The following is a 21,739-nucleotide window of genomic DNA, read 5'->3' on the forward strand; positions in this document are numbered from 1 at the left end:
GTTGTCAGTGACACTTGGAATGGGCCACGCCATTTCACAACCACTGGCACTTCTTTCTACTCCTTAACTAGGACTCAATCTCCCTGTTGGATGTTACAAGCAGCAAAGTCCAAAGGTGGGGCTTGTGCCAGCTGAGCTTCCTGTTGAAGGGGTTTCACAAGAAGCAGTATCCTGGCCACAGATGGTTTTAAATATGCATCACTTGCCTGTACCCCTCCACTAGGTTGAGACTTACCACGGTAATTGCAAACGACAACTGAAAGGGAGATAACTGAATGTCTCTTCTGGGTCAGGCCCTCATTCTCGCCAAAGCCAATGTCCAAAGCCCTACCCATGGCATCTTGGTTTCTATTAGCAGCTTCAAAAGCTGTTTATTTCTCTATTCATTCTTTTCTACCCGAGCCGAGCTCTGGGGGTGCCAGGGCATATGGAGGTTCCATTGTGTTCCTAAAGAAGCCAAAACCCCTTGAAGGATCTTTCCTGCAAAATGAGTTCCCCTATCTGAGTCTAATGCTTCTACAATGCTGTATCTTGGAATGATTTGTTCCAAAAATGCCTTAATACCTGATCCTGTCGTTGCTGAAGCAGTTGGAAATGCTTCTGGCCACCTTGCTAGCTGACATACCATTACCAGAAGAGATGAAGCCTTCCCACTTGGGGCATCTCAGGAAAATCCACCTGGCATCTTTGGAAGGGACATGCAGCCCAAGGCCTCCCTCCCCTGGCAAGTTGCTTTGTAACTTGGCTGTTTGCTTTAGCACAGATCAAGCAACCTTCAACAGCTCGTTTTGCCAGTCTAAAAAGACCCCCAGCAACATCCAGCATGAGGAAGGCTTCTGCCAACCCTCAGGAAGTGCACGGACTCTCTTCACAGAGTTGTTTTAATATTGGTAGGGCCAAAGCTTCTGGTATCTCTTGTTTGCCATCCCTTGTAAACCAATTATTGCCTTTTCTCTCTGCCACACGGCTTTTAACTGTATCTCGAACTCCTCTGGGAGAAAAGACAGCTTCCCGGCCAGTGATGGAGTCACTGCGAGCAAAGGGGGCATCTTGGAGAGTTCTGGCAGAAGTGTTGCTTTCTGAGTTTCTTCATCCACCAAAAGGGAGACAGAGGAGTCCTGTAACATTCTTCAACTACAGGGAGAGGCCATGGGGCTTTTCCCATGGGGTCTCTCAAATGATTGTGGAACACAACCCCCTTTTTATGCCAAGATCCTGGCAACAGCACCCTCTTCCTTTTCCCCACTGGCTGAGGTACTCAGGAGGTACAGACTTCTCAAACTGCCTACTCTATGCCCCCCTCTAATATGCACCCCCCTCTTGGTATGGATAAGGAAGAAAACGAAACTATTCCTAATGCTATTAAGTCTTTGCTGCCTTGCTCTAGGTTCAGGAATTTAACACGGCCTTGGCTGAGCAACAGTCTATGTTGATTAGTAACATTTTCTAGAACTAATACTTTCTTCTGTTACTTCCCTGCCTGTAAATTCCTAGCCTTGTCTAAGGACGGATTCACACGGTCTCTTTGTAAAGACACATCTATGTTACTCCTTTCACTCCCACACCTTCTTGGCGGTAGGACGGCTCCCCCCGGCACAGCACCTGGCACAAAACCCCCCTATGCGCACACGCACACCTGCACTTACCCTGCACTCCGCTGCACACACACACACACACCTCCCGCACACTAACACCCCCCTCCACATCCCCACCATGCTACTTGCAGTTGCCCTGCCCCTGCCATCCCGGCCGGCTGGCAGCACTCACTCCTCACATGCCTTGCATTTCCTTGCTGCCCCCTCTGTAGCCTTCCCTCAACCTGCCTTTTCTCCCCTGCCTTGCATTGACTTGCTCACCCATCCCCCACCTGACTTCCTTTCACATTCGTCTAGCTCTGGCCTCACCTTTCCTTTTCCTTCTAGGACCCTCATTGCCCTGCCTCACCTCACCTCGCCAAGCCACCACTTGCCTTGCCCTGCCCTTGAACCCCTCCCTTGCCTTGCATGACTTTGCTCATCCCTCCCCCACCTGGAATTCAAGACCCCTTTTCAATGACATTTCATGGCCTTGCCCTGCCCTTTCTGCTCCTCCTAGGAATCTCAAAGCTCTCAAGCATCTCCGGTGTTTCAGGATCACAGGAGAGGAAGACCAGGGGAGGACGCGTGTTGCCACACTCACCTCTATGGGCAGCCTTTGTCTGGGAGCAATCCTTGCATGTCTTGAATCTTGCAAGGGCAATTCACATTTTGCCCTTGAGCTCGGGGACCAGAATGAGAGTTCTTTTGCATACAAAGGAAAGCAGGTAGCTCAAGTCTTTGAGGTGCAGAGGAGAGATGACCCACGCGGGATCAAGGCCACACAGAGCACTTGGTCCTGGCCACTTTTGTGTACCAGCAGTCCTTGAATGTACTTCTCACCTGCCTTACCTTGCCTTGCTTTGCCTTGCCTTGCCTTGGCAACACAGCAGTTTCCTTGCCTTGCCCTGCTAGCCCTCTGGAGCCCTCTGGAGCCTTGCATTCCTTTGCATGGCCATGCCCCGCCCTTGACCTGCCTACTGCTTTCCTCCAGGGCCTTGACTTACCGAGCCCTTCCTGTTTCTGCCTGGCCTTCCCATCAGTGGACTTTCCTTCCTACGGCCAGCCTTGCCTCTAACGTCTGGGCCTTCTCTTGCCTACCACTCCATTTGCTTTCCCCTCACTGCTCTGGCCTTGCCTACCTGTCCCTTGACTTGCCCACAACTGCCTGCACTTGCTTTGCAGCGCCTTGCCTGCATGGAAGGCGAGGGCAAGAGTGGTAGGCAGGGCAAAGCAAAGCCAGCAAGTTGTAGGTAGTGCGAGGCAAGGCAGACGTAAGCAAAGGAAGCAGAGCAAGGGTAGCTTAAAAAGAACTAGACAAGGTACTGAAGGCAAGGCAAGGCCAAGAGACTCGGAGTGCCTTTCCTTGCCAAGGCAAGGACATAGTGCCAGTGTTGCTGGAGCAGATGTTAAGGTACCATGGGGAGGAATAGTCCAGCAAGACATTTCTCTCCTGGCCCCTTCCGGGTAGGGGCAATTGTTGGACATATTCAATCCTGGAGGTGGATCAGTAGATGGATGTGTTGTATTTTGGAGGAGGGGATGCCGTTTCTTTGGAGATGGGCTTGTAGTTGCTCTCTTTGGCAAGGGAAGCAGGTTTGGATGGGCACATCAGGTGCTCTTAGGGATTTTAAAGGCTTTTCCCAGGAGGCAGAGCTCTCTCTGGGTTAGAGCTGTTGAGCTGTCCGTGGGAATGCAAAGGCCAAGCTCAGGAGCCTTTTGTCCTGGTGCCTTTCATGTGTGAGCAGTCCCTGGTGCCGTTGTCTTTGGATCTGCGAGAGGGAAGGCTTAGGATGGTGCCTAGAGCTTAGAAGGAAAGTGCTGAGAGCAGCGTGTGTGCTGCTGGTTTGAGGGCTGCAGTTGAAGTTGTAGGCAGCAAGAGCTTCTTCAGCTGGCCCTTTTGTGAGCTCTGGTTTTGCCAGATGGCTTCAAGTTGGTGGGCGGAATCTGCGAGAGGGAAAAGATTTGTTTGGGCCAAAGAGGTTTGTCTGGCTCTTGGAGTGTGGTGCAAAGAGGAGTCTGCTCTAGGAAGGGGAAGATGAGGGAAATCTTTTTGTCCTGACACCGTTGATTTGAGTGCAGGGACGTTTGCAACTTGCCTCTGCCCCTGGGGTGGTTTCGAGCAGCGCCAGGTGCTTGGCCTTCTTTTGCAAATCCTCAGCGCCATCGTGTGCTTGTTTCCATGAGCGCTGACAGTGGCCAGCAAAAAGCCAAGCGCTTCGCTGGCGCCGCCCCAGTCGTGTGCGAGCAGTCGGTGGAAGAGCTCGGCTGTGCGTCCTTGGAGACCGACAGAATGAGATCCTGCGCAGAGCGGGGAAGGAAGAGGAACCGTTTCAGTGTTGGCTGTGCAGTTTATCGGGGGCAATCCAGCACAGCCTCTCTCTTTCTGAACCTTTTCTGTGCGATCAGGTGCTCAACATGTAACTCACACCCGCTGAACTGCATCAAAGTCCCTGGAGATGTGCACTTTTCCTCAAGCTCTTTGTACCACCTTACCCTCTCACTCTCGCAAATCCCGAACCCCCTCCAAAACACCTCGCAGCTGCTACCATCAAAAACATCCTAGAACAAAAAGACAGTGTTGGCCTTCATTGTCCTTTGCAGTCTCAAAAGTAGCCCAAACACGCTAGTGATTTGCACTTTACTTCTCTCTCTATATATAGCATCTTCGCATTTTCTCAAGGTGGCAGAGTCCATCGCACAGCAAAATGTTTCCAGCTGCAGTTCAGACTGAGAGATTTGCCAGGACAGAAGGCATTTGCTGACCTTCTCTCTTTCCTGTAAAACCTGGTATTCGTAGCCCAGTCACTTTCACACACCTTCAGTGTCACAAAGTCCAAGCAGCTAGAGCTCACAGAGAAAGAAGTGTCAGGACAGATGTTCTTAAGTGTCATGGTTTGATGCTGGCTAAGTGCCAGGCACCCATGAAAAAACTCCATCTACTTATTTTTCTTTGCTATGGCTGAGCAGAGGAGGGGGGATTGAAAACTTCATGAGTTAAGTATTATTTGGGAAAAAAAAGAAACACTTTAAGGCAAAACAGTTTCAAAACTTAAACAATATAAAGAAGATTTATTATTAACGGAGTTAAAAGTAAAAAGGGTAATGAGAACCAAAGCAAACCTTCAGAACACCTTTCTTTCCCAGTCCCTTCCTCTTTCTACCAACAGCACAAGGAAACAAAAACATGGGGTTTTGCTCAGTATTTCACATCCTAAAAATCTTTTTTCTGTATGCTTAAGGAAAAGAGTTTCTTCTGCTGTGCCATGGGATCCTTGCCACAGGAGATAGTTCTCTGCGAACTTTTATAGCCTGGTTTTAACTTCCACAAGCAGCAGTCCCCCCTGAACCTTCTGCAATGTGAGTCCCTCCCATGGGCCAAGCAGTCTTCCCACAGTTGCCTTGTGTGGGTCATTTTAGTCTTTTAAGGATGAGCTGTTCTAGTTTGGAAGCGAAGGTTCTCTTCCTCTGTCTCTAAAAGCAAAGGTTGTCTCCCTCTGCTCCTCACTAGATTACGGCTTTGCAGCACCCACGCACTCCAGTGTGAGCACTGCTCCTCACGGGCTGCGTGTTGATCTCTGCACCCCCCGTGCACCTCATGAGTTACAGGGACACAGTTTGGTGTCTTACAGTCCTCGCCACAGCCTGCAGCAGAATCTCAGCTCCGGCACTTGGACCTCCTCCTCCCTCTCCTTTTTTTCACAGCCCTCGGTGCCGCCGCATTGGTTTTCCTCACGTGTCCTCACTTTTCCTTTTCCTGTGACTTGGAAAAGAGTCGGTGTCTGTAAGCTGCATTGAGAGGTTGATCTCGTGCAGGCTCCACATCGGGGAGTTGCTGGCCGTGTCTCTCGCTGCCGGCCCCGTGGTCCTCACCGGCACCGCACGGGTGGCTCCAGCCCCAGGAGGGCCCGGGAAGGGCCTCGCTGGGATGGGCCCTGGCGGCTGCCTCGCCACCCCTCGGGAGAAGAAAGAAAAGAACTTCCCATGGTTTTTCCTTTCTTAAATATGTCACCACAGAGGCGTTAAAAACTTGTTTGATTGGGCCACCCGATTAAGTTAATTAACCTGCCTTCAGTTAATTAACCAGAGCCTTCAGCGATTAGCTCTGTGCCAGACATAGAAGTTTCGAGCAGCTTTTCTCCTGCCCCCACCACAAACCAGGCTGTGTTAAACCAACACACTAAAACACCCCCTTCTCTTAGCAGCATTTAAACCAAACACAGCACACTGGGACTGTGCACCGTCCTTCTGACATATATGTGCCATCGGATTTTCCCACTCCTGCAGGTCTTTTTCCAACGTCCAGCAGCTGCTCCCTTGAAAAGGCTGTAGAAGAAAAAGCCAGTGCTACACTGCACCTTCCCCTTGCCACATGTCAGCCACATCAAACTCACCGGTGCACTCTGTACTTGCCTTCTCCCCTGATTCTACCATCGTGTTCTCTGCATCTCAGAGTCTAAAGCTAAATGGGATTTTTCCCCTGGGGCTTGGATAAGAATATGTGGAATCACAAACAGCTTTTGTTGAATTTTCCCCTTACAGCTGCTAACTTGAATTCAGCAGGCGAGCGAGAGGCAGATACCCTCCTCTTGCAGCCTGTACGAGACACAAGCCCAGTGCCAGACCTTAATCTGGACATGGTTAACTTCTATTCGTGAGAAAAGCCTGTGAGAAGAAAAGCAGTTAGTTTTTATTCATGAGAATATAGTATAAACAGAAGGATGAAAGTTAAACAATAGAAGGAGAAGAACAGCAATGTATCTGCACCTGTCATTTTCTGAATGCTTGAACACTTGTGCCATAGGTAGCCAATGACTGTAAGTTTTAGTTAACAGTAGCCCGTAAGTCTATTGTAGTAGTTTAGCAGCCAATCAATCTGTAACACGAAAGATAACATACACAAGGGGTATAAAAGAGGCTGCTTTGTTTAATAAATGGCTTTTTGCCCTTTATCCGAGGCACTGTCCGTGTGTGTTGTGACTGCCCCAACAGCAACAATTCACCATTACATTCTGTCTCTCTCACAGTCTGAATCTAAACCAAAAATTTTTCAGCTACATCTCGCAATGAAAAATGCGACAAGTTGCTCAATTGAACCATGCACCTCAGGCAAGGAAACATATACTCACTCCACAAGTGAGAACTGCGGTCTCACTCTGCTGCTCTGCAATTTTCTGGTCAGCTTCAAGTAAGGTCACACACTTTCAAATTTGCAGTGACCAATGTGTCCGCGTCCTTTCGTACAGAAATATGTTCTGTGTGAGAAGTGGGTGGACACTTTGAGCTCTGGGAGAATGAGAAGGCGTGATGCTTCATAACGCTGAGAACAAACCTGTGGAGCACCGTGGCTGCAGTGTACAGGCTGCAAGAGGAGCGTTACTGCCGCTGGACTGCCTGCCCAAACCAAGTTATCCATCGTAAGGGGGAAGGTCTGTGACAGCTGCCTGTGCTCATACATATTCCTGTCTGAGCTCAACGTGGAAACAATCCTGTTTAGATGCCAAGATTCGAAAACTGATGCCAGAAGATGCTGTAAGGGTAAGTAGGTAATGCAGCCGTGTGTTTGGTGTGGCTGTCATGGGGCAAGGGGAAGGTGCAGCCCTGGCTTCTTTTTTTAGAGCCTATTTGGTGGGAGCAGCTGCTGGACTTCGGCAACGGAGCTGTGAGAGTGAAAAATGTGACGGCAAGTCTGAGAAGGAAGGTCCAGAGCTGCAGTGTGTTGTGCACAGTTTAAAGGCTGCTTGGAGGAGTGATTTAGGAACGCTTTGTTTAATGCTTACTTCTGACTGGAGCTATAGCTGCTTGGAGCAGACATATAACCCTAAAGGTGTATGGAAGTGCCTATATCCAGGCTGTGTGGTGGAGTTCAACATGGGCAGTATACAGGTTGAAGCAGCAAGAACATTCTCAGCTGACTCTGATTTACGAATTTTGCTGGACTTTTGCAATTCAGTACACTACCCACACGAGCACGGTGCTCTGCAGCTTCATTCTTTGCTCTGTGTGTGCTGGCCAAAACCGAAGCCCACCAATGGCATTCAGCTTTGTGGCTTTTCAGCCTGTTTTCTGCATGCATCTACAGTGTGCTGTGCACAGATTTTCCTCAGCTGTAAGACCAGTCATACTCTTTGTGCTTCACAGAGTCCAAACTGCCCGTTTAGCTGTCACTCAGTCAAATGTGCAGGAGAGAAGCACTTCCTGCATTAGTCTTTCTATGTCCAAGACTTTCAACACAGCACCACAATCTGCAAACGAGAAGGGGTAATGAAAAACACGCTTTTGTCCTGGCACATTTTTCTGTGCGAGACGTCTATCCAGATCTTTGGTCCTTGTGAGGCTGTAAAGTGTGCGGTGGCACTTGGAACTGGGAAAGAAGGTTCAGACAACAAGAGAGGCAGAATGTGCTGGTACCTAGCGCTGAGAGGGAAAGTGCATGGCCCAGGTGTGTTTTGGCAGAAGCAGCCCTGGAGCGTTTCGCTGCCAGCACCGTGCTCTGGGTGAGAAGCAGACGATGGCTCGACTCCGGCAGAATGAAAGCGCGGCAAGGTACTAAAGGGGAGGAATGAAGGTGGAGGGCACTGGGCTCGTGTGTGCAGTGTACAAGATGAGAGAGGAAATAAAGCCTGAAAGAGAAACAGAATGGGAAACAGAAAAGTGAAGTGGGAAGCAAAGTAAGAAATACAGTGAAAAGCAAGACAAAAGAAGAAATGAGGAGAACAGAGGAAACTGAGGAAAAGGGAGACAAAGAGGACAGACAGGAGACAAAGAAAAAAGACTAAACCACACCAAAGAAAGAGAGGAGACAAAAAGGGTGGGGGATATCTTTATTAGGGTTTGTTCAGCTTTACTGAATGACTTTTTTTATTTACGCTTCAGGAAAACACAGGAAACAATGTATACAGACAGAAGGCTGTACAATGCAAAACATTATCTGTGTGTATTGAATTTGCTTTTGTTCTGTAAAGAAGTCCATACAGTTCCTAACCTGAAGGCAATACAAGTACAAATACAATCCATAAACACACCAGTAAAAGTACAATTTACATACAGAGCGGCGACAAACACAAGTACAGAATAATACAGGGCAATACAGGCCAAATACATATCAACACAATGTAACCATTTTTCTATTTCTGGAAAATTTATGACATTTTGTGTTATTGTTACATCACAGGAAACCCAAAACAAAAAAAAACCATGCAGAGAACACAACCCTCGTCCACCACGCACACCTTTTTCAGCTTACACACAAACACAACCTCACTCTCATCTCGACCGCCCCATCACTCCCCGGCCACTGCCGGCCGTCGGAGCACATTCACAGCACTCCGTGGGAACGGGGCTCCTGGGAGCCTCAAAAAAAATCATTCTGCTTGAAAAAACCCCTGTCCTGGCACGATCTGCACCCAAACCCTGTCAATGAACATCACCTTGCAGACTGGCTGGGACCGAGGAAAAAAACCCAGCTGGGGGGCTTTTGCATTCTAAATTTAAAAATGAGTTGAAAAACCTGAATGACAAAAATCACAAACACAAGGGTAGAAGCAGTCAATAGACATACACTGTCACACACAGACACAGCCAGCCAGACACAGCCAGCCAGCCAGACACAGACAGCCACGTGCTCACCCACACAGATACACGCTCTCACATGCAGACAGCCCTCCTTCAGCTTACACACTGACTGCAGCCCTTACTCAAAACACTCCACACACAAAGAAGATGCTTTGATAAATCTTGCAGCTGCTGCTCCTTGACATCAAATAATAGATTCTGGGAAGATCGGTAACATCAGTGACCACAGAGATCGAAATCCGCCTCAGGTCCCTGCAAGACAACATGAGGCAGTCTACAAGTGGCTGTCTGACAGCTAGGAGATATCTCCATACCGGATTTTTTGTATTTTTTTCCACCCAAAAGCTCATAGACAAGAGGTGAACCATAAAGGTTTACAACTGTTCGGCCTAACCGTGACTCTACATGCCAGAGCAGGGCAGCTCCAAGCGTAACTGGCACACAGACATGCAGTGCACCAAATATAGCAAAGATGACACAAGGATTTGAGATAATTCTCCAGAAGATTAATTCTTGAGCCCCATTCATTTTGAGGCACTGGAACCTGCAGAACTACCCCAGTCACATGAGGAGGGTCTAAGACACTCCATATAGAAGTCCAAGGAATGGCACATCAAAAGAAGGTACTATCAAAACTGAGGAAGGTGGATGAGAACATCTTGTGTGCTTTTTCTGGTCTCAAAAAGTAAAAATGTAAAGATGCTGGAATAGCCCCAATCCGGGAAAGCACACAAGTGGAGATGCTTGCTGCTGGTATGGCCTGGAAAGATGCTGATTAAATAGACTGTGCAAAAACCTCGGACACGATGGCATCCAGGGCCCGTGAGGTGCTCCTAGGGCAAAACCAGCCCCACTGACCAAGATATAACAAAGCCCTATGACACGAAAGACGATGAATACAAATAGCATAACACAGACACGAACGACATAGCATAGACACAAACAACATAACATAGACACAAACAACATAACATAGACACAAGTTGAAACTGCCCAGCAGTTTCACCTGGTGGACCCAAGATTCCTAGTGCAAGATGAGCCAGAGGCTGATGATGCTGAAGGAAAGAAGGCTCCATGGCAATAGCACGTGACGGTGAAACACAACTCTTTACAAGAAGTTAGTGCCGAAGCTGTCAAGAGAATGCTCAAGAAGCTCGGTAGGCCTAGAGAAAGAGGCAACAACTGCCAGGCCATAAAAAGGGATATCTAGAGAAGGACTCTGCCATCGAAGGTCTAAATGATGTCACAAAATGTGACTGAGCAACAAATGACCGAGATGTGAGATGCAGGAGTGCTCCACTCACAAGCGCTCGAACGCAGCTGTGCTGATGAGTAGATGGAACGGAGACTGGGGATCACTCCAGGCCCGAAGGAGCGCTCCTTGGGTGAAAGATTCATGGTGACATTGAGACTTGAAGAAGGCAAATGACACGAAGGTCACGAGAACACAGAGAGAGGAAAACACCCCATGGCAAGGGCTGCCCCAGCTGACGTCTCTTGTGGGCAGCTGCATCACCAAACAGTATAATCCCTTGGGTCTCACTCTGCTACTGTGAAATACTACAAACCCTGCTGTTCTGGGGTTTAAAAGCTACTTTTAAGTCAGCAAAAAGTCTCTGGCTGGGACAATTCGCTGAATTAATTGGTAAATCCCAAAATCTCTTTCCAAGTACATAAAAACCTACACAAAAAGGTGGTGGGTACACCGGAGGTGCTTCAGGTTCCCTGAACTGTAGGGAAACTGTCCCGAGTCTGGCTTTGGGCCACTGCCCCTGGCACACTGGCCTTTCCAGACCAGCCATCCTCCTTGGGAAGGCCAGGGAGAAGGGAAGGGGTTTTGGAGCCCCTCTGGTAACTGCCAGCCCTGCTGCCAGTGAGCGATGGTGCTGTCAGTGCCTGCAGCCCTCACCCCAGCTTGGGCCAGTGGATGGTACTTGGGGTGGCGTTTGCAGTGCTGGAACAGCAATTGCACCCAATGTCCTCAAAGGGCATTTCCAACCTCCAGGATTGCAGGGGACGCTCGGGGACGGACTCAGCTGCACAGACAGGCATGGGAAGCTGTTACACGCAGATTAAATTGCCATGAGCGAGAGCACTTCAGTGCATCGTTAAGAGAGTGCAGAGAGCGGGAAAAAAACACCCAGTTACACCTTTATCCTGCTCTGTGGTTTGCAAGTGGGGCATGAACACCATTTGGTTCTGATCTTGAGAGTTCTGAGGAAAATAACAATGAAGGTGGCAGTGAAGATGCCACTTTTCTGACACTCCTGCTCCAGAACCATGACCCAGCAGGTTTCTGTGGGAATCTGAATTATTTGTGTCATTCAGAAGCTGCACACTCCTAAAGCAGTGCCTTGGGAACACAGTTTCTCACTTGTGTTTTGTAATCTGAGTTGTATTTCCAGCACATTTCAAGACAGTTTAAATCAGAATGAGGTCACTTGGTGACAACACGTCAGGCACATCAGGAGACCCACCAGACAATATTCACTATGGACTCCCCATTCCCATTGCTCCATCTGCAGCATCGTCTTTTCTCATGCATTGAACAGCTCTGTTTGAAGGATTGCAGTCAGGAAATGCATTGCTGATCCCAGAAGAAAACCCCCAAGGCAATTTTTACTCCCTGCAGATAGATGGAATGAACAAGGGCAACTGCTGTCACAGGGGGGAAAAAAGAGAGGATTGTTGTGATCAGACACCTTTCCCTGTTGAAGGCTTCAGTTTCTGCTGCCATCCCTAAGCAGCTCTGCCTTGGCTCTGCCTGCCTGCTCCAAAATACCTCCGTGGGGTTTCACTCCAGCTCTTTGGATCTGCCCATCCCCACTGCTCTGACAGGCAGCACAGCAGGTGAAGACCTGAACAGGTACAGCCAGGGGCACACCAAGGCCACCAGGTTTTGCAGCACAGCTTCTTGTGCTTCACTTTTTTTGTGACTTCACTTGTGACTTGTGACATCACTTTTTTGGTACAGATCGACTGCAATGTAACCAAATCAAAAACATCCAGCAAGACTTAATAATAACCCAGAAGATCCAGTGCACCACCTGTGTGTTACCTCAGTCAGTTCAGGTGGGGTTTGTGAGAGAAGAACTGTGTTTCAGCCTTTGTACAAATCTGTTCAACTGCTTTTCCACAATACAAAAATTAAGGATTTTTGCTTTTGTTTTTGTCTATGACAATAGGGGGTGTTCCAGTTGTGGGCTCTTTTCCCCAGGAAGGAGAATTTGTCAACAGATTGTCACAAGGCCTGTTTGAGAGTGGCCACTGGGAGTCCAAGGCCAGCAAGAGCCCTAGCTCCTGGAAGGTTTTGTCTTGGAGAAATCCTACAGCATTTCCAGTTTAAGGAGATGGAATCCTACTTTCGGTCTGGGGCTCCTGGCTGGATCCGTTTTTGACAGGAAGAAAAACCCAGAAACCCAGGGTCTTAAGGCCAGTTCCAAGGTAGTGCCTGGGAGTCCAAGACCAGGGAGATGTAGTTCTGGGTAGTGTTTTTCTGGGAGGAATCCTCTGACATTCACAATTTCAGGAGGCAGTATCCCACTTTCGGCTCCCTGCTGCGAAATGCGGCTCTTTTCCACAGGTAGGAAAACCTGGCAAACCAGCATCTCAAGAGCAGCTCAGAGGTACAGCCTGGGAGCCCAAAGGCAGCCAGCACCCTAATTCCTGGCAGTTTTGTCTGGGTGAAATCCTCCAACGTTCACAGTTGTAGGACGGGGAATCCCACTTTCAGAGCCCAGCTCCGTGCTGCGAGTGGTGGCTCATTTCCACTGAAGGAAAACTTTCCAGCTTGGTGTCTCAGGGGCAGTTCACAGGAGCCCCCCGGGGGCCAAGGCCAGCCCGAGCCCTAGCTCATGGAAGCTTTCGGCTTGGAGAAATCCTCCTACATTCACAATCTTAAGAGGCAGAATCCCACTTTCAGACCCTGGCTCTGTGCTGCAAAAGATTAGGGTTAGAGTCAGGTTTAGGGCTGAAGGTGCTCTTGCAATTTTAGGAGGCAGAATCCCACTTTTGGCCCCAGGTTCTTGACTGTGAGTGATGGCCCTTTTCCATAGGGAGGGAAGTGTGGCAGCACAGTGTCTTGGGGCAGTTGAGAGGCAGCGTCCAGGAGTCCAAAACCAGCCAGAGCCGTTGGTCCTGGCAGCTTTTGTCTGCGAGAAATCCTTTGATGTTGGCAATTCTGGAAGGTGGAATCCCCTTCTCGGCCACAGGTGCCTTACTGTGAGGGAGAGCTTGTTCCACAGGAATGAAAGCTTGGCCATACAGAGTCTTGGAGGCAGTTGAAAGGTGGCCCCAGGGAGGGTTTTTAAGGTCTGAGTACCCAAGCAGAGTTCTCCTGCTTCATGTCTTTTGCTTTTTGTGGGTTCTTTTGCCTCTCTCCTGCATCTTGGCTCTATTCACACCAGTTTTAACTGTTTCAGAGTGAATTGTGCAGCGTGTCTGCCTCTTGTGGAGTGGGAAGTCCCCCTCCAGGGCAGAGCGAGACAGCACTGAGTCCACACTGCCCCAGATGGGTGCTGCAAGTAGGGTGACGTCCCTCCACGAGTTTTGGCCCTTGGCCAAATTTCAGGTGCCAGAGTGCGTCACCAACCTTTCCCAATGGAGTTTCAGCTGCTGGAAAGCCAAGGGAGGGGAGGGCCAATGCCATTTTCCCTTTGTCTCCGTACACAGGGTCACCTGTGGCCAGCACCCTCCAGGCGTAGGGATCACTCCACAGTTTTGGGGCTCTCTTTGTTCCTGTGGGGTTTGTGAGGTTCAGCAATTTTGTATCCAGTGATTATTTGCTGTTCCTTTTTGCCTGTTGCTCTTCCAGTTTTTTGGTAAACTGTTATTTTCTCACTTATATATACTTGTACTCATTTCTCTTATTTCTCTTATTGGTGGAAAGGGATAGGTTAAAACTGACAGGAAGCAAATAATTTCAGAGTGTCCCCCCTTAAATTGTCTTAAACCAAGACACCCCCCAAAGCCCTGAGTCTCCCTGACTCCAGAGGGACATTTTGGCTCCCTCTCTCCCCCCACCAGAATGAAAAATTATTGGAAGGACACAAGACCAGATGACTGTGAGTGGGATCGAGGGATTCCAGGATGGGATTGTGTGATTGTAGGGGTTTTCAGGTGCCCCCTACACCACCCCCCAAATCTCTGAGGCCCCCAAGGTTTTTACTGTGGCGTTTCCTGCCCCACCTCTGCCTCCCTCCGAAATTAGAAATGGTTGGAATTACACAAAGAGCTCAGAGGCTTCAACGGTGGGATCAGGGGATTACAGGATCATGGGATTTTGGGATTGGAGTCTTGTGATGTCCCCTGTACCCCCCACCCCACTGAGTCCCTCCCTTCCTGCAAGGATAGGAGGGTGCGTTTTCTGCCCTCCAGTAATTAAAAATAGTTGGAGTTATGCAAGGAGGCTGGAGGGCTTGGTAGCAGGATCAGAGGATTCTGGGATCAGGGAATAGCAGGATCAGAGTTTTGGGGCACTCCCCTGCCCCTCCCCGAAACCCCTGAGCCCCCCTGAGGGTTTTATGGGGGCACTTCCTGCCCGCCCCCCAGCAGCCCAGAATTAGAACTGCTGGAATCCTTACACAATGAGGCTGGAAGGGTCATGGGGTTCCAGGGCTATGGGATAGCAGAACTGCACTCTTGCGGTGCTCCTTGTGCCCCTCCACCCCCCTGAACTCTTTTTCCCCCTCCCAAGGATCTGGGGGTGCATTTTCTGCTGCCTCCCCCACAGAATTACAAATGATTGGAATTACACAAGCCCAGAGGGATCACGGGATTCTGGGATTGTGGGATACAGAGACTGTGGGATTAAGGTGTGCCCTGCACCCCCCCAAACTCCTGAGACCCCCCCCCCCAGGGGGTTTGCGGGGGCCCCCTGGAATTAAAAACAATTGGAATTGCACTATGAGGCCAGAGGGTTCAACAGCAGGATCGAGGAATCCCAGGATCATGGAAATGAGGTTTTGGGGTGCCCCCTGCCACCCCCCAAGAACTCCTGAGGGTCCAAAAGGCACATTCCCTGCTCCCCAGTAATAAAAATGGTTAGAGTTATCCAGTGAGGCCAGAGGTTCATGAGTGGGATCAAGGAATTCTGGGATCATGGAATAATAGCAGGATTGAGGTTTTGGGGTGCCCCCTGCACCCCCCCCCCCCCCCCAAATCCATGAGCCCCTTCTGATGTTCTGGGGGTGCGTTTCCTGTCCCCCAGAAATTAAAAGTGGTTGTAATGATGCAAAAAGGCCAGAGAATTGTGAGCGGGATTGTGGGATTCCGAGACTGTGGGATCAGGATTTTGGTGTGCTCCTCCTGCAACCCTCCCTCCCAGAGCCCCCCAGAGTGCCTGGGGGTGCCAGTGTGTGAGTGGGGCATCCCCATGCCGCTCCCATTTTTCCCCCAGGTGCCCTGGGCTGGCACTGGATCTGGCCTGCCTGGGAGAACCGAAAAAGCTTCCTGTGGCCACACTGGGATCACTTGGTGACCCCAAGACTTTGCAGTGGGAAGATTCTGTCATCACCCCTTGGGGGTGACGCCATGGGGGTGGTCCCCAAATCTGTGTGGTGGGACAAGGCTGCTCGGGGACCTTTTATTGATGATGTCAGCAGATCCATGCACCCCAATTCCAGGGTCCCCATCCCCACTCTGGGGTCCTCATCCTGGTGTCCCTGTCCCCATCCTGGTGTCCCCATCCTGGTATCCCCATCCTGATCCTGGTGTCCCCATTCCCATCAGTGTCCCCATCCTGGTTTCCCTGTACCCATCACGGTGCCCCCATTGCCATCCTGGTGTCTCCATCCTTGTGTCCCAAGCCTGGTGTCCTTGTCTCCATCCCCATCCCATCCTCCCCATCCCCATCCTGGTGTCCCCATCACGGTGTCCCAACCCCCATCCGTGTGTCCCACCCCCCTCCAGGTGTGCAGATCCCCATCCAGGTGTCCCTGTCCCCATGCCCACCCCGCTTCCCCCTCACACCGCGTGCTCCCTGCGGTGCCTCCGGAGCTGGCCGGGGTTCCAGAAAGTGTCCCCGCACTCGGGGCAGAGGTGGGGCCGCTCTCGGCCGTGGGTACGGCGGTGCCGCCGCAGGTTGGAGCTGACGCTGAAGCTCTTCCCGCATTCCCCGCACCGGTACGGCCGCTCCCCGGTGTGCGTCCGCCGGTGCTGTACCAGCGCCGAGCCCTCCCCGAAGCACTTCCCGCAGTCCCGGCAGCCGAAGGGCTTCTCCCCGGTGTGGATGCGCTGGTGTGTGGCCAGGTTGGAATTCTGGCTGAAGCCCTTCCCGCAGGCACTGCAGGTGAAGGGTCGCTCCCCGGTGTGGGTGATGCGGTGCCGCGCCAGGTCCGAGCTCCGGCTGAAGCCCTTCCCGCACTCCCCGCAGATTGTGGGGCGCACCCCAGCCCCCTGCGGCCCCAGCAGTTCCTTCAGGGGGCTCGGTCCCCCCACGGGGAGCCTGAAGGGCTTCCGGCGTGGCCGGGCCTGGCCGGGATGGGCTGTGGGAGACAGGGGCGGGCACTGGCGGGGTAGGGAAGGGGCCTGGGCCCTTTGGCGCCAGCCCCATCCCATCAGCACCTGCTCCAATCCCTCTCCCCATCCCATGTGTACGTGCCCCATCCCATCCACACCTCCCCCAATTCCTCTGTCCCTTACTTGCCCCATCCCAATGACACCTGCCCTGTCCAACTGGCACCTGCTCCCGGCCCTCTGTCCCATCCTGGTCCCACTGGTACCCTCATCCTTTTGCCCATTCTCCATCCTCTCTTGCCCTTTTCCATTCCTTTTCCATTCCTTTTCCACATTCTCCATCCCATTTGTACCTTCTCTATCCCCACTGTCCTTTCTCCATCCTCTTTTCCACCTTCTCCAGCCCCTCCTCCCCTTTTCCCATCCTCTCTTCCCCTTCCTTATCCCATCCTTATCTGCACCATCCCCTCTTCCCTTTCTTCACCCCCTCTGAGCCTTTTCCATTCCTTCTCCCCCTTCCCCATCCCTTCTTCCCCATCCCAAACCCTTTTCCACCTTCTCCATCCCTTTTCCCCTTTCCCCACCCCTGTTGCCTCTCCCTCCCCTTTCCTACCCCCATCCCTATCCTATTCCAAAGCCAGAGTTCAGTTCCCCCCAGAACTCCCATTCCCACCCAGACAAGGGTCTGGGATCAGGGTGCAAGGGGGCCAGGGTCTGGGACAGACATGGGGGTGGCACCACCCAGGGGTGACCCCAAATTCCCTCTGGAAACCAGGGATGGAGTTGGGGTACCTAGAAACCCCCCTGCACCTCAAAATCAGGACACCCTCATGCCATGGGTTTGGGACAACCCTGCACCCCAGTATTGGGACATCCTCATCATGTGAGATTGGGACATTCTTACACCCCAAAATTCCATGGGATTGGGACATTCCTGCACCCCAGTAATGGAGCACTCCCATGCCATGAGATGGGGACATCACTGCACCCCCAAACTTGGACATCCCCGTGCCATGGGCCTGGGACAACCCTGCACCCAAATATTGGGGCACTCCCATGCCATGACATTAGAACAACCCTGCAGCCCCAAATCAGGTGATACTGACCCTGAACTCTGGGACTGTGGTGCCGCCATATCCTGGGATCAGGGCACCCCCATATCCTGGGATCAAGGTACCCCATTCCATGGGAATGGGACATCACTGCACTCCAGGACTGGGGTACCCCTGAGCTGTGGGATCAGGGCTCCATCTTATCCTGGAATTGGGACACCCCCATACCCTGGCAACAGGGTACCCCACACCATGGGAATAGGACAACCCCACATTCCTGGGACTCCCATATCCTGGGATTGGGGCATCCCCATACTCCAAGATCAGGGTACCCCATTCCATGGGACTGGGACACCCCCACATCCCTGGGGCACCCCCAGACCCTGGAATTGGTGCACCCCCATGCCACAGCAATGTGACACCCCCATATCCTGGGGCATGGGAAATGGGAATACATTGGAATTGGGGTACCCCACACAATGGGAACAGGACACTCTCACATCTCTGGGTACCCCCTGTGTACAGGTACCCTGACATTCCCAGGACTCCCTTACCCTGAGATGGGTTCACTTCCACAGTCTGGGATCAGAGTCCCTCCACACCATGGGACCCCAATCCCCCCACATCCCTGGGACTCCCGGGACCAGGGTCCCTCCCTCAGGTTTGAGCTCTCCCTGTACCACGGGCGCAGGTTCCCCCCCGCATCTCAGGTCCCCAGGGGACCCCCAAAAAAGCACCCACCCCTCCTCTGCGATTCCAGGGGGCCCCCTCAAAACCTCTTACCGTGGCCAGAGGCCTCTTTTGGGGGAGGGGGGGTGGTCTCAGCTGTGGGGGGACCCTCGGGCAGCGGGGAGTCCCGGGGATGCGAGGGGTCAGAAGGGTCTCGGGGGGCCGACACCCTCCCCGCGTCCATTGCCGCCGTCACCCAGATGGAGGGACCCTGCCGGGGGGGAGGGAGGGGGAAGGGAGAGAACTGGGGGGGCCCGAGAACACTCCAAGGGGGGGTCGCTGCCGCCCCCGAGGGAGGGATCCCGCCTGCCCCCACCCCCTCCGTGCCTCTCCTGATGCTGGGGGGACACACACAGTGACATGGCGTCACCACCCTCGGCCCACCCCACAGCCCCTCCCATTCCCCGGTGCCTCCCCATCCATGGAGGGACCCCCTGAATTTGGGGGGGAAGGGGGTGGCTCCCCCTCGCCCCTCCCCCCGCACCGCAGCCATGGCGGGGGGCTCCGGGAAGGGGAAGCGGAAAAAGAAAAGGAGCGGGGGAGGACATGGGGGGGTCGCTCTCGCTCAGTTGGGCCGGGGGTCCCCGGTGGTCACTCACCGCTCTTGGGGAGCTCGGGAGGGGCTCCGGGGTGTCGGACGAGGGCGGGCGGCGGGAAGGGCTCTCGCGGGGCCGCCAGTGCCGCAGTGTGATGGGGGGGAGGCCTCCGACTCCCCCCAGTCCGCCCAGGGCGACCCCCCCAAACCCGCCCCCGGGAGGGAGCCCACCCCAGAAAAAACGAGGGAGGAACAATAAGGACCTTCCCACCATCGGCGGTGGGATGGACTTGGGGGAGTCGGGGAGGGGTGGCCAGGTCCGTCTGGTTTGGGGGACTCTGGGGGGGCACTTTGGGAGGGTTGTGGTTCGGGGATGCTGGGGAGGTTGGGGGGTGCACGGGGATATGGGGGCCACTGAAGGACTGGGGGGATTGGGGGATACGGGGGTGACTGCGGAGACTGGGGGATAAGGGGTCACTGGGGGGACTGGGAGATTGGGGGATACTGGCGTGCCAGGGGTGATGGAGAGAATGGGGAACTGGGGGATTTTGTGGGGACTGGGGGAACGCGGGGTTACTGGGGGGACTGGGGAATACTGGGGTTACTGGGGAGCTGGAGGATACTAGTGGGTCTGGGGGGTACTGGGGGATGCTGGAGGACTGGGGCATGCGGGGGGATACTGGAGGGACTGAGGGATTGCAGGGACTAGGGGTTACTGAGGGAAACTGGGGGAATGCAGAGACTGGAGAATACTGGGAGGATTGGGAGGGCTGGGGGGACTGGAGGTACCAGGGGATTGGGGGCTGATGGGGGGGATTGGGGTTACTGGGGAGACTGAGAGATTGGGGGCATTGGGGGTATTGGAAGTGATGGAAGGACTGGGAGGGATCGAGGATTATTGGGGGCTACTGGGGGGACTTGGGGCACTTGGACTCAGTCCCCGCACCCCCGAACCGCCCCCGGCCCCGCTGCAGGCGGCCCCAGGCCGCGCCCCTCAGTGCAGCCGCGGCCCCCCCGGTCCGCTCACACCGAGCCCCGCCCGGTCCGCTCACACCGAGCCCCCCCCGGTCCGCTCACACCGAGCCCCCCCCGGTCCGCTCACACCGAGCTCTGCCCGGTCCGCTCACACCGAGCCCCCCCCGGTCCGCTCACACCGAGCCCCCCCTGGTCCGCTCACACCGAGCCCCCCCCGGTCCGCTCACACCGAGCTCTGCCCGGTCCGCTCACACCGAGTTCTGCCCGGTCCGTTCACACCGAGCCCCCCCCGGTCCGCTCACACCGAGCCCCCCCCGTCCCCTCACACCGAGCCCTGCCCGGTCCGCTCACACCGAGCCCCCCCCGGTCCGCTCACACCGAGCCCCCCCCGTCCGCTCACACCGAGCCCCCCCCGGTCCGCTCACACCGAGCTCTGCCCGGTCCGCTCACACCGAGCCCCCCCCCCGGTCCGCTCACACCGAGCCCCGCCCCCGTTGCCATGGTGCCCGCTTGGCGGGAGCGGAGGCCACGCCCCCGCCCGGAGCCCGCGCCCGCCGCCCGACGCGGAACCGCCGCGGTGGGAGCGCAGCGCGGTGAGAGCGGAGCGGGGCGGGGGCAAACGGGGCTTTGGGGGGACAGCGGGGGGGATCCGGGCTAGGGGGGGGCACCGCGGGCACGGCGAGATGGCGGGGACCCGGAACAAAGGGCACTGGCCGCACGGCGGGGACATCGGGCGGAGCCAGGACGGAGAAGGCACTGGGGTGACATTGGGGGTCCCAGGCCCAGGGAAGGATGGGGGGACACTGGGGCGGCACTCGGGTGTCTCAGGCCCAGGGCAGGGTGGGGTGCTCCAGGGGGACACTGGGAGGGCTCAGCCCCGGGGCAGGCTGGGGGCACTGGGATGGCCGATGCCCCCTCTACCCCCAATTTGTGGAGCACAGGGTGACCTCTTTTCACCCCCACCCCGATTTTTTTCGGGCCGAGGAGTGGCTCCCTTTTCCCCCCAGTTTTTGGGGTGCGTGGTGAACCCCTCCCAACCTTTGTGTCCCAGGATTGTCCCCTTTTCCCTGCGGGATTTTCTGTCCCGATGGCGAGAGACGAGCGGGCGACACTGCTGGAGGTGCACCAGGCGCTCCCGGAGGAGCAATTCCAGAGCCTGAAGTTCCTGCTGGAAGGGCGAGTTCCTGCCGGGCTTCTGCTCCCGGCATCGCGCCCCGAGTTGTGCCGGATCCTCCTCCAGCGCTTCCCGGGGAATTCCCTGCGCGTGACCGCCGGGATCCTGCGGCAGCTCGGCCGCCTCGACCTCATCCAGCGCTTCCAGCTGCCCCTGGAAGAGCAAATCCCAGAAGAAACTCCCTGGGAACGCAACGGGGACACCCCCGAGGTGAGGGGGGACCCCATTTCGGGATGTCCTGGCGGGATTCCAGCTCCACCTGTGAATCCCCGGCGCTTGACGCAGAGGGATTTGATGCAAGTCGCCCAAAGATTGGGAAAAGAGTGGCAGGAAGTGGGAATCCTGCATCTAGGGCTGGAGCGGAGCCGGCTGGAGCAGATCCAGGAGGAAAATCCTGGCAATCCCATCCTGTGGAATTTCGAGATGCTGCGGGAGTGGTGGCGGCGGGAGCGACACGAGGCCACAGCGTCCAAGCTCCGATCCTGCCTCGAGCCCGCCCGGCTCGACCCTGGAATCCTCGACTTCCTCCAGAGACTCCAGGGGGATTGAGGGACCCCCAAACCCCATTTCAGGGGGAAAGGGGGGTGCGATATCAAATTAATATGAAATTGGGACTATTAAATGCTGTTTTCATTCCATGAGTGTGGAATTTTGGGATCAAGTGCTGAGA

The 21,739-nt window shown here is 54.0% G+C and overlaps 1 protein-coding gene across 1 annotated transcript; it reads left to right on the top strand.

The window, feature by feature from the left end:
• Positions 1 to 20,453: 20,453 nt before the first annotated feature.
• Positions 20,454 to 21,618, top strand: LOC309583377 (death domain-containing protein CRADD-like; the record flags this gene model as incomplete). Its single annotated transcript, XM_082299037.1, has 2 exons — positions 20,454 to 20,488; positions 20,947 to 21,618. Exon 2 carries the CDS (start codon positions 20,983 to 20,985, stop codon positions 21,616 to 21,618), a length of 636 nt encoding a protein of 211 aa, XP_082155163.1. The 5' UTR covers positions 20,454 to 20,488; positions 20,947 to 20,982.
• Positions 21,619 to 21,739: the final 121 nt, after the last annotated feature.

This window comes from Coloeus monedula, assembly GCF_965178545.1.
Source record: "Coloeus monedula genome assembly, chromosome: 30".
Lineage (NCBI taxonomy): Eukaryota > Metazoa > Chordata > Aves > Passeriformes > Corvidae > Coloeus > Coloeus monedula.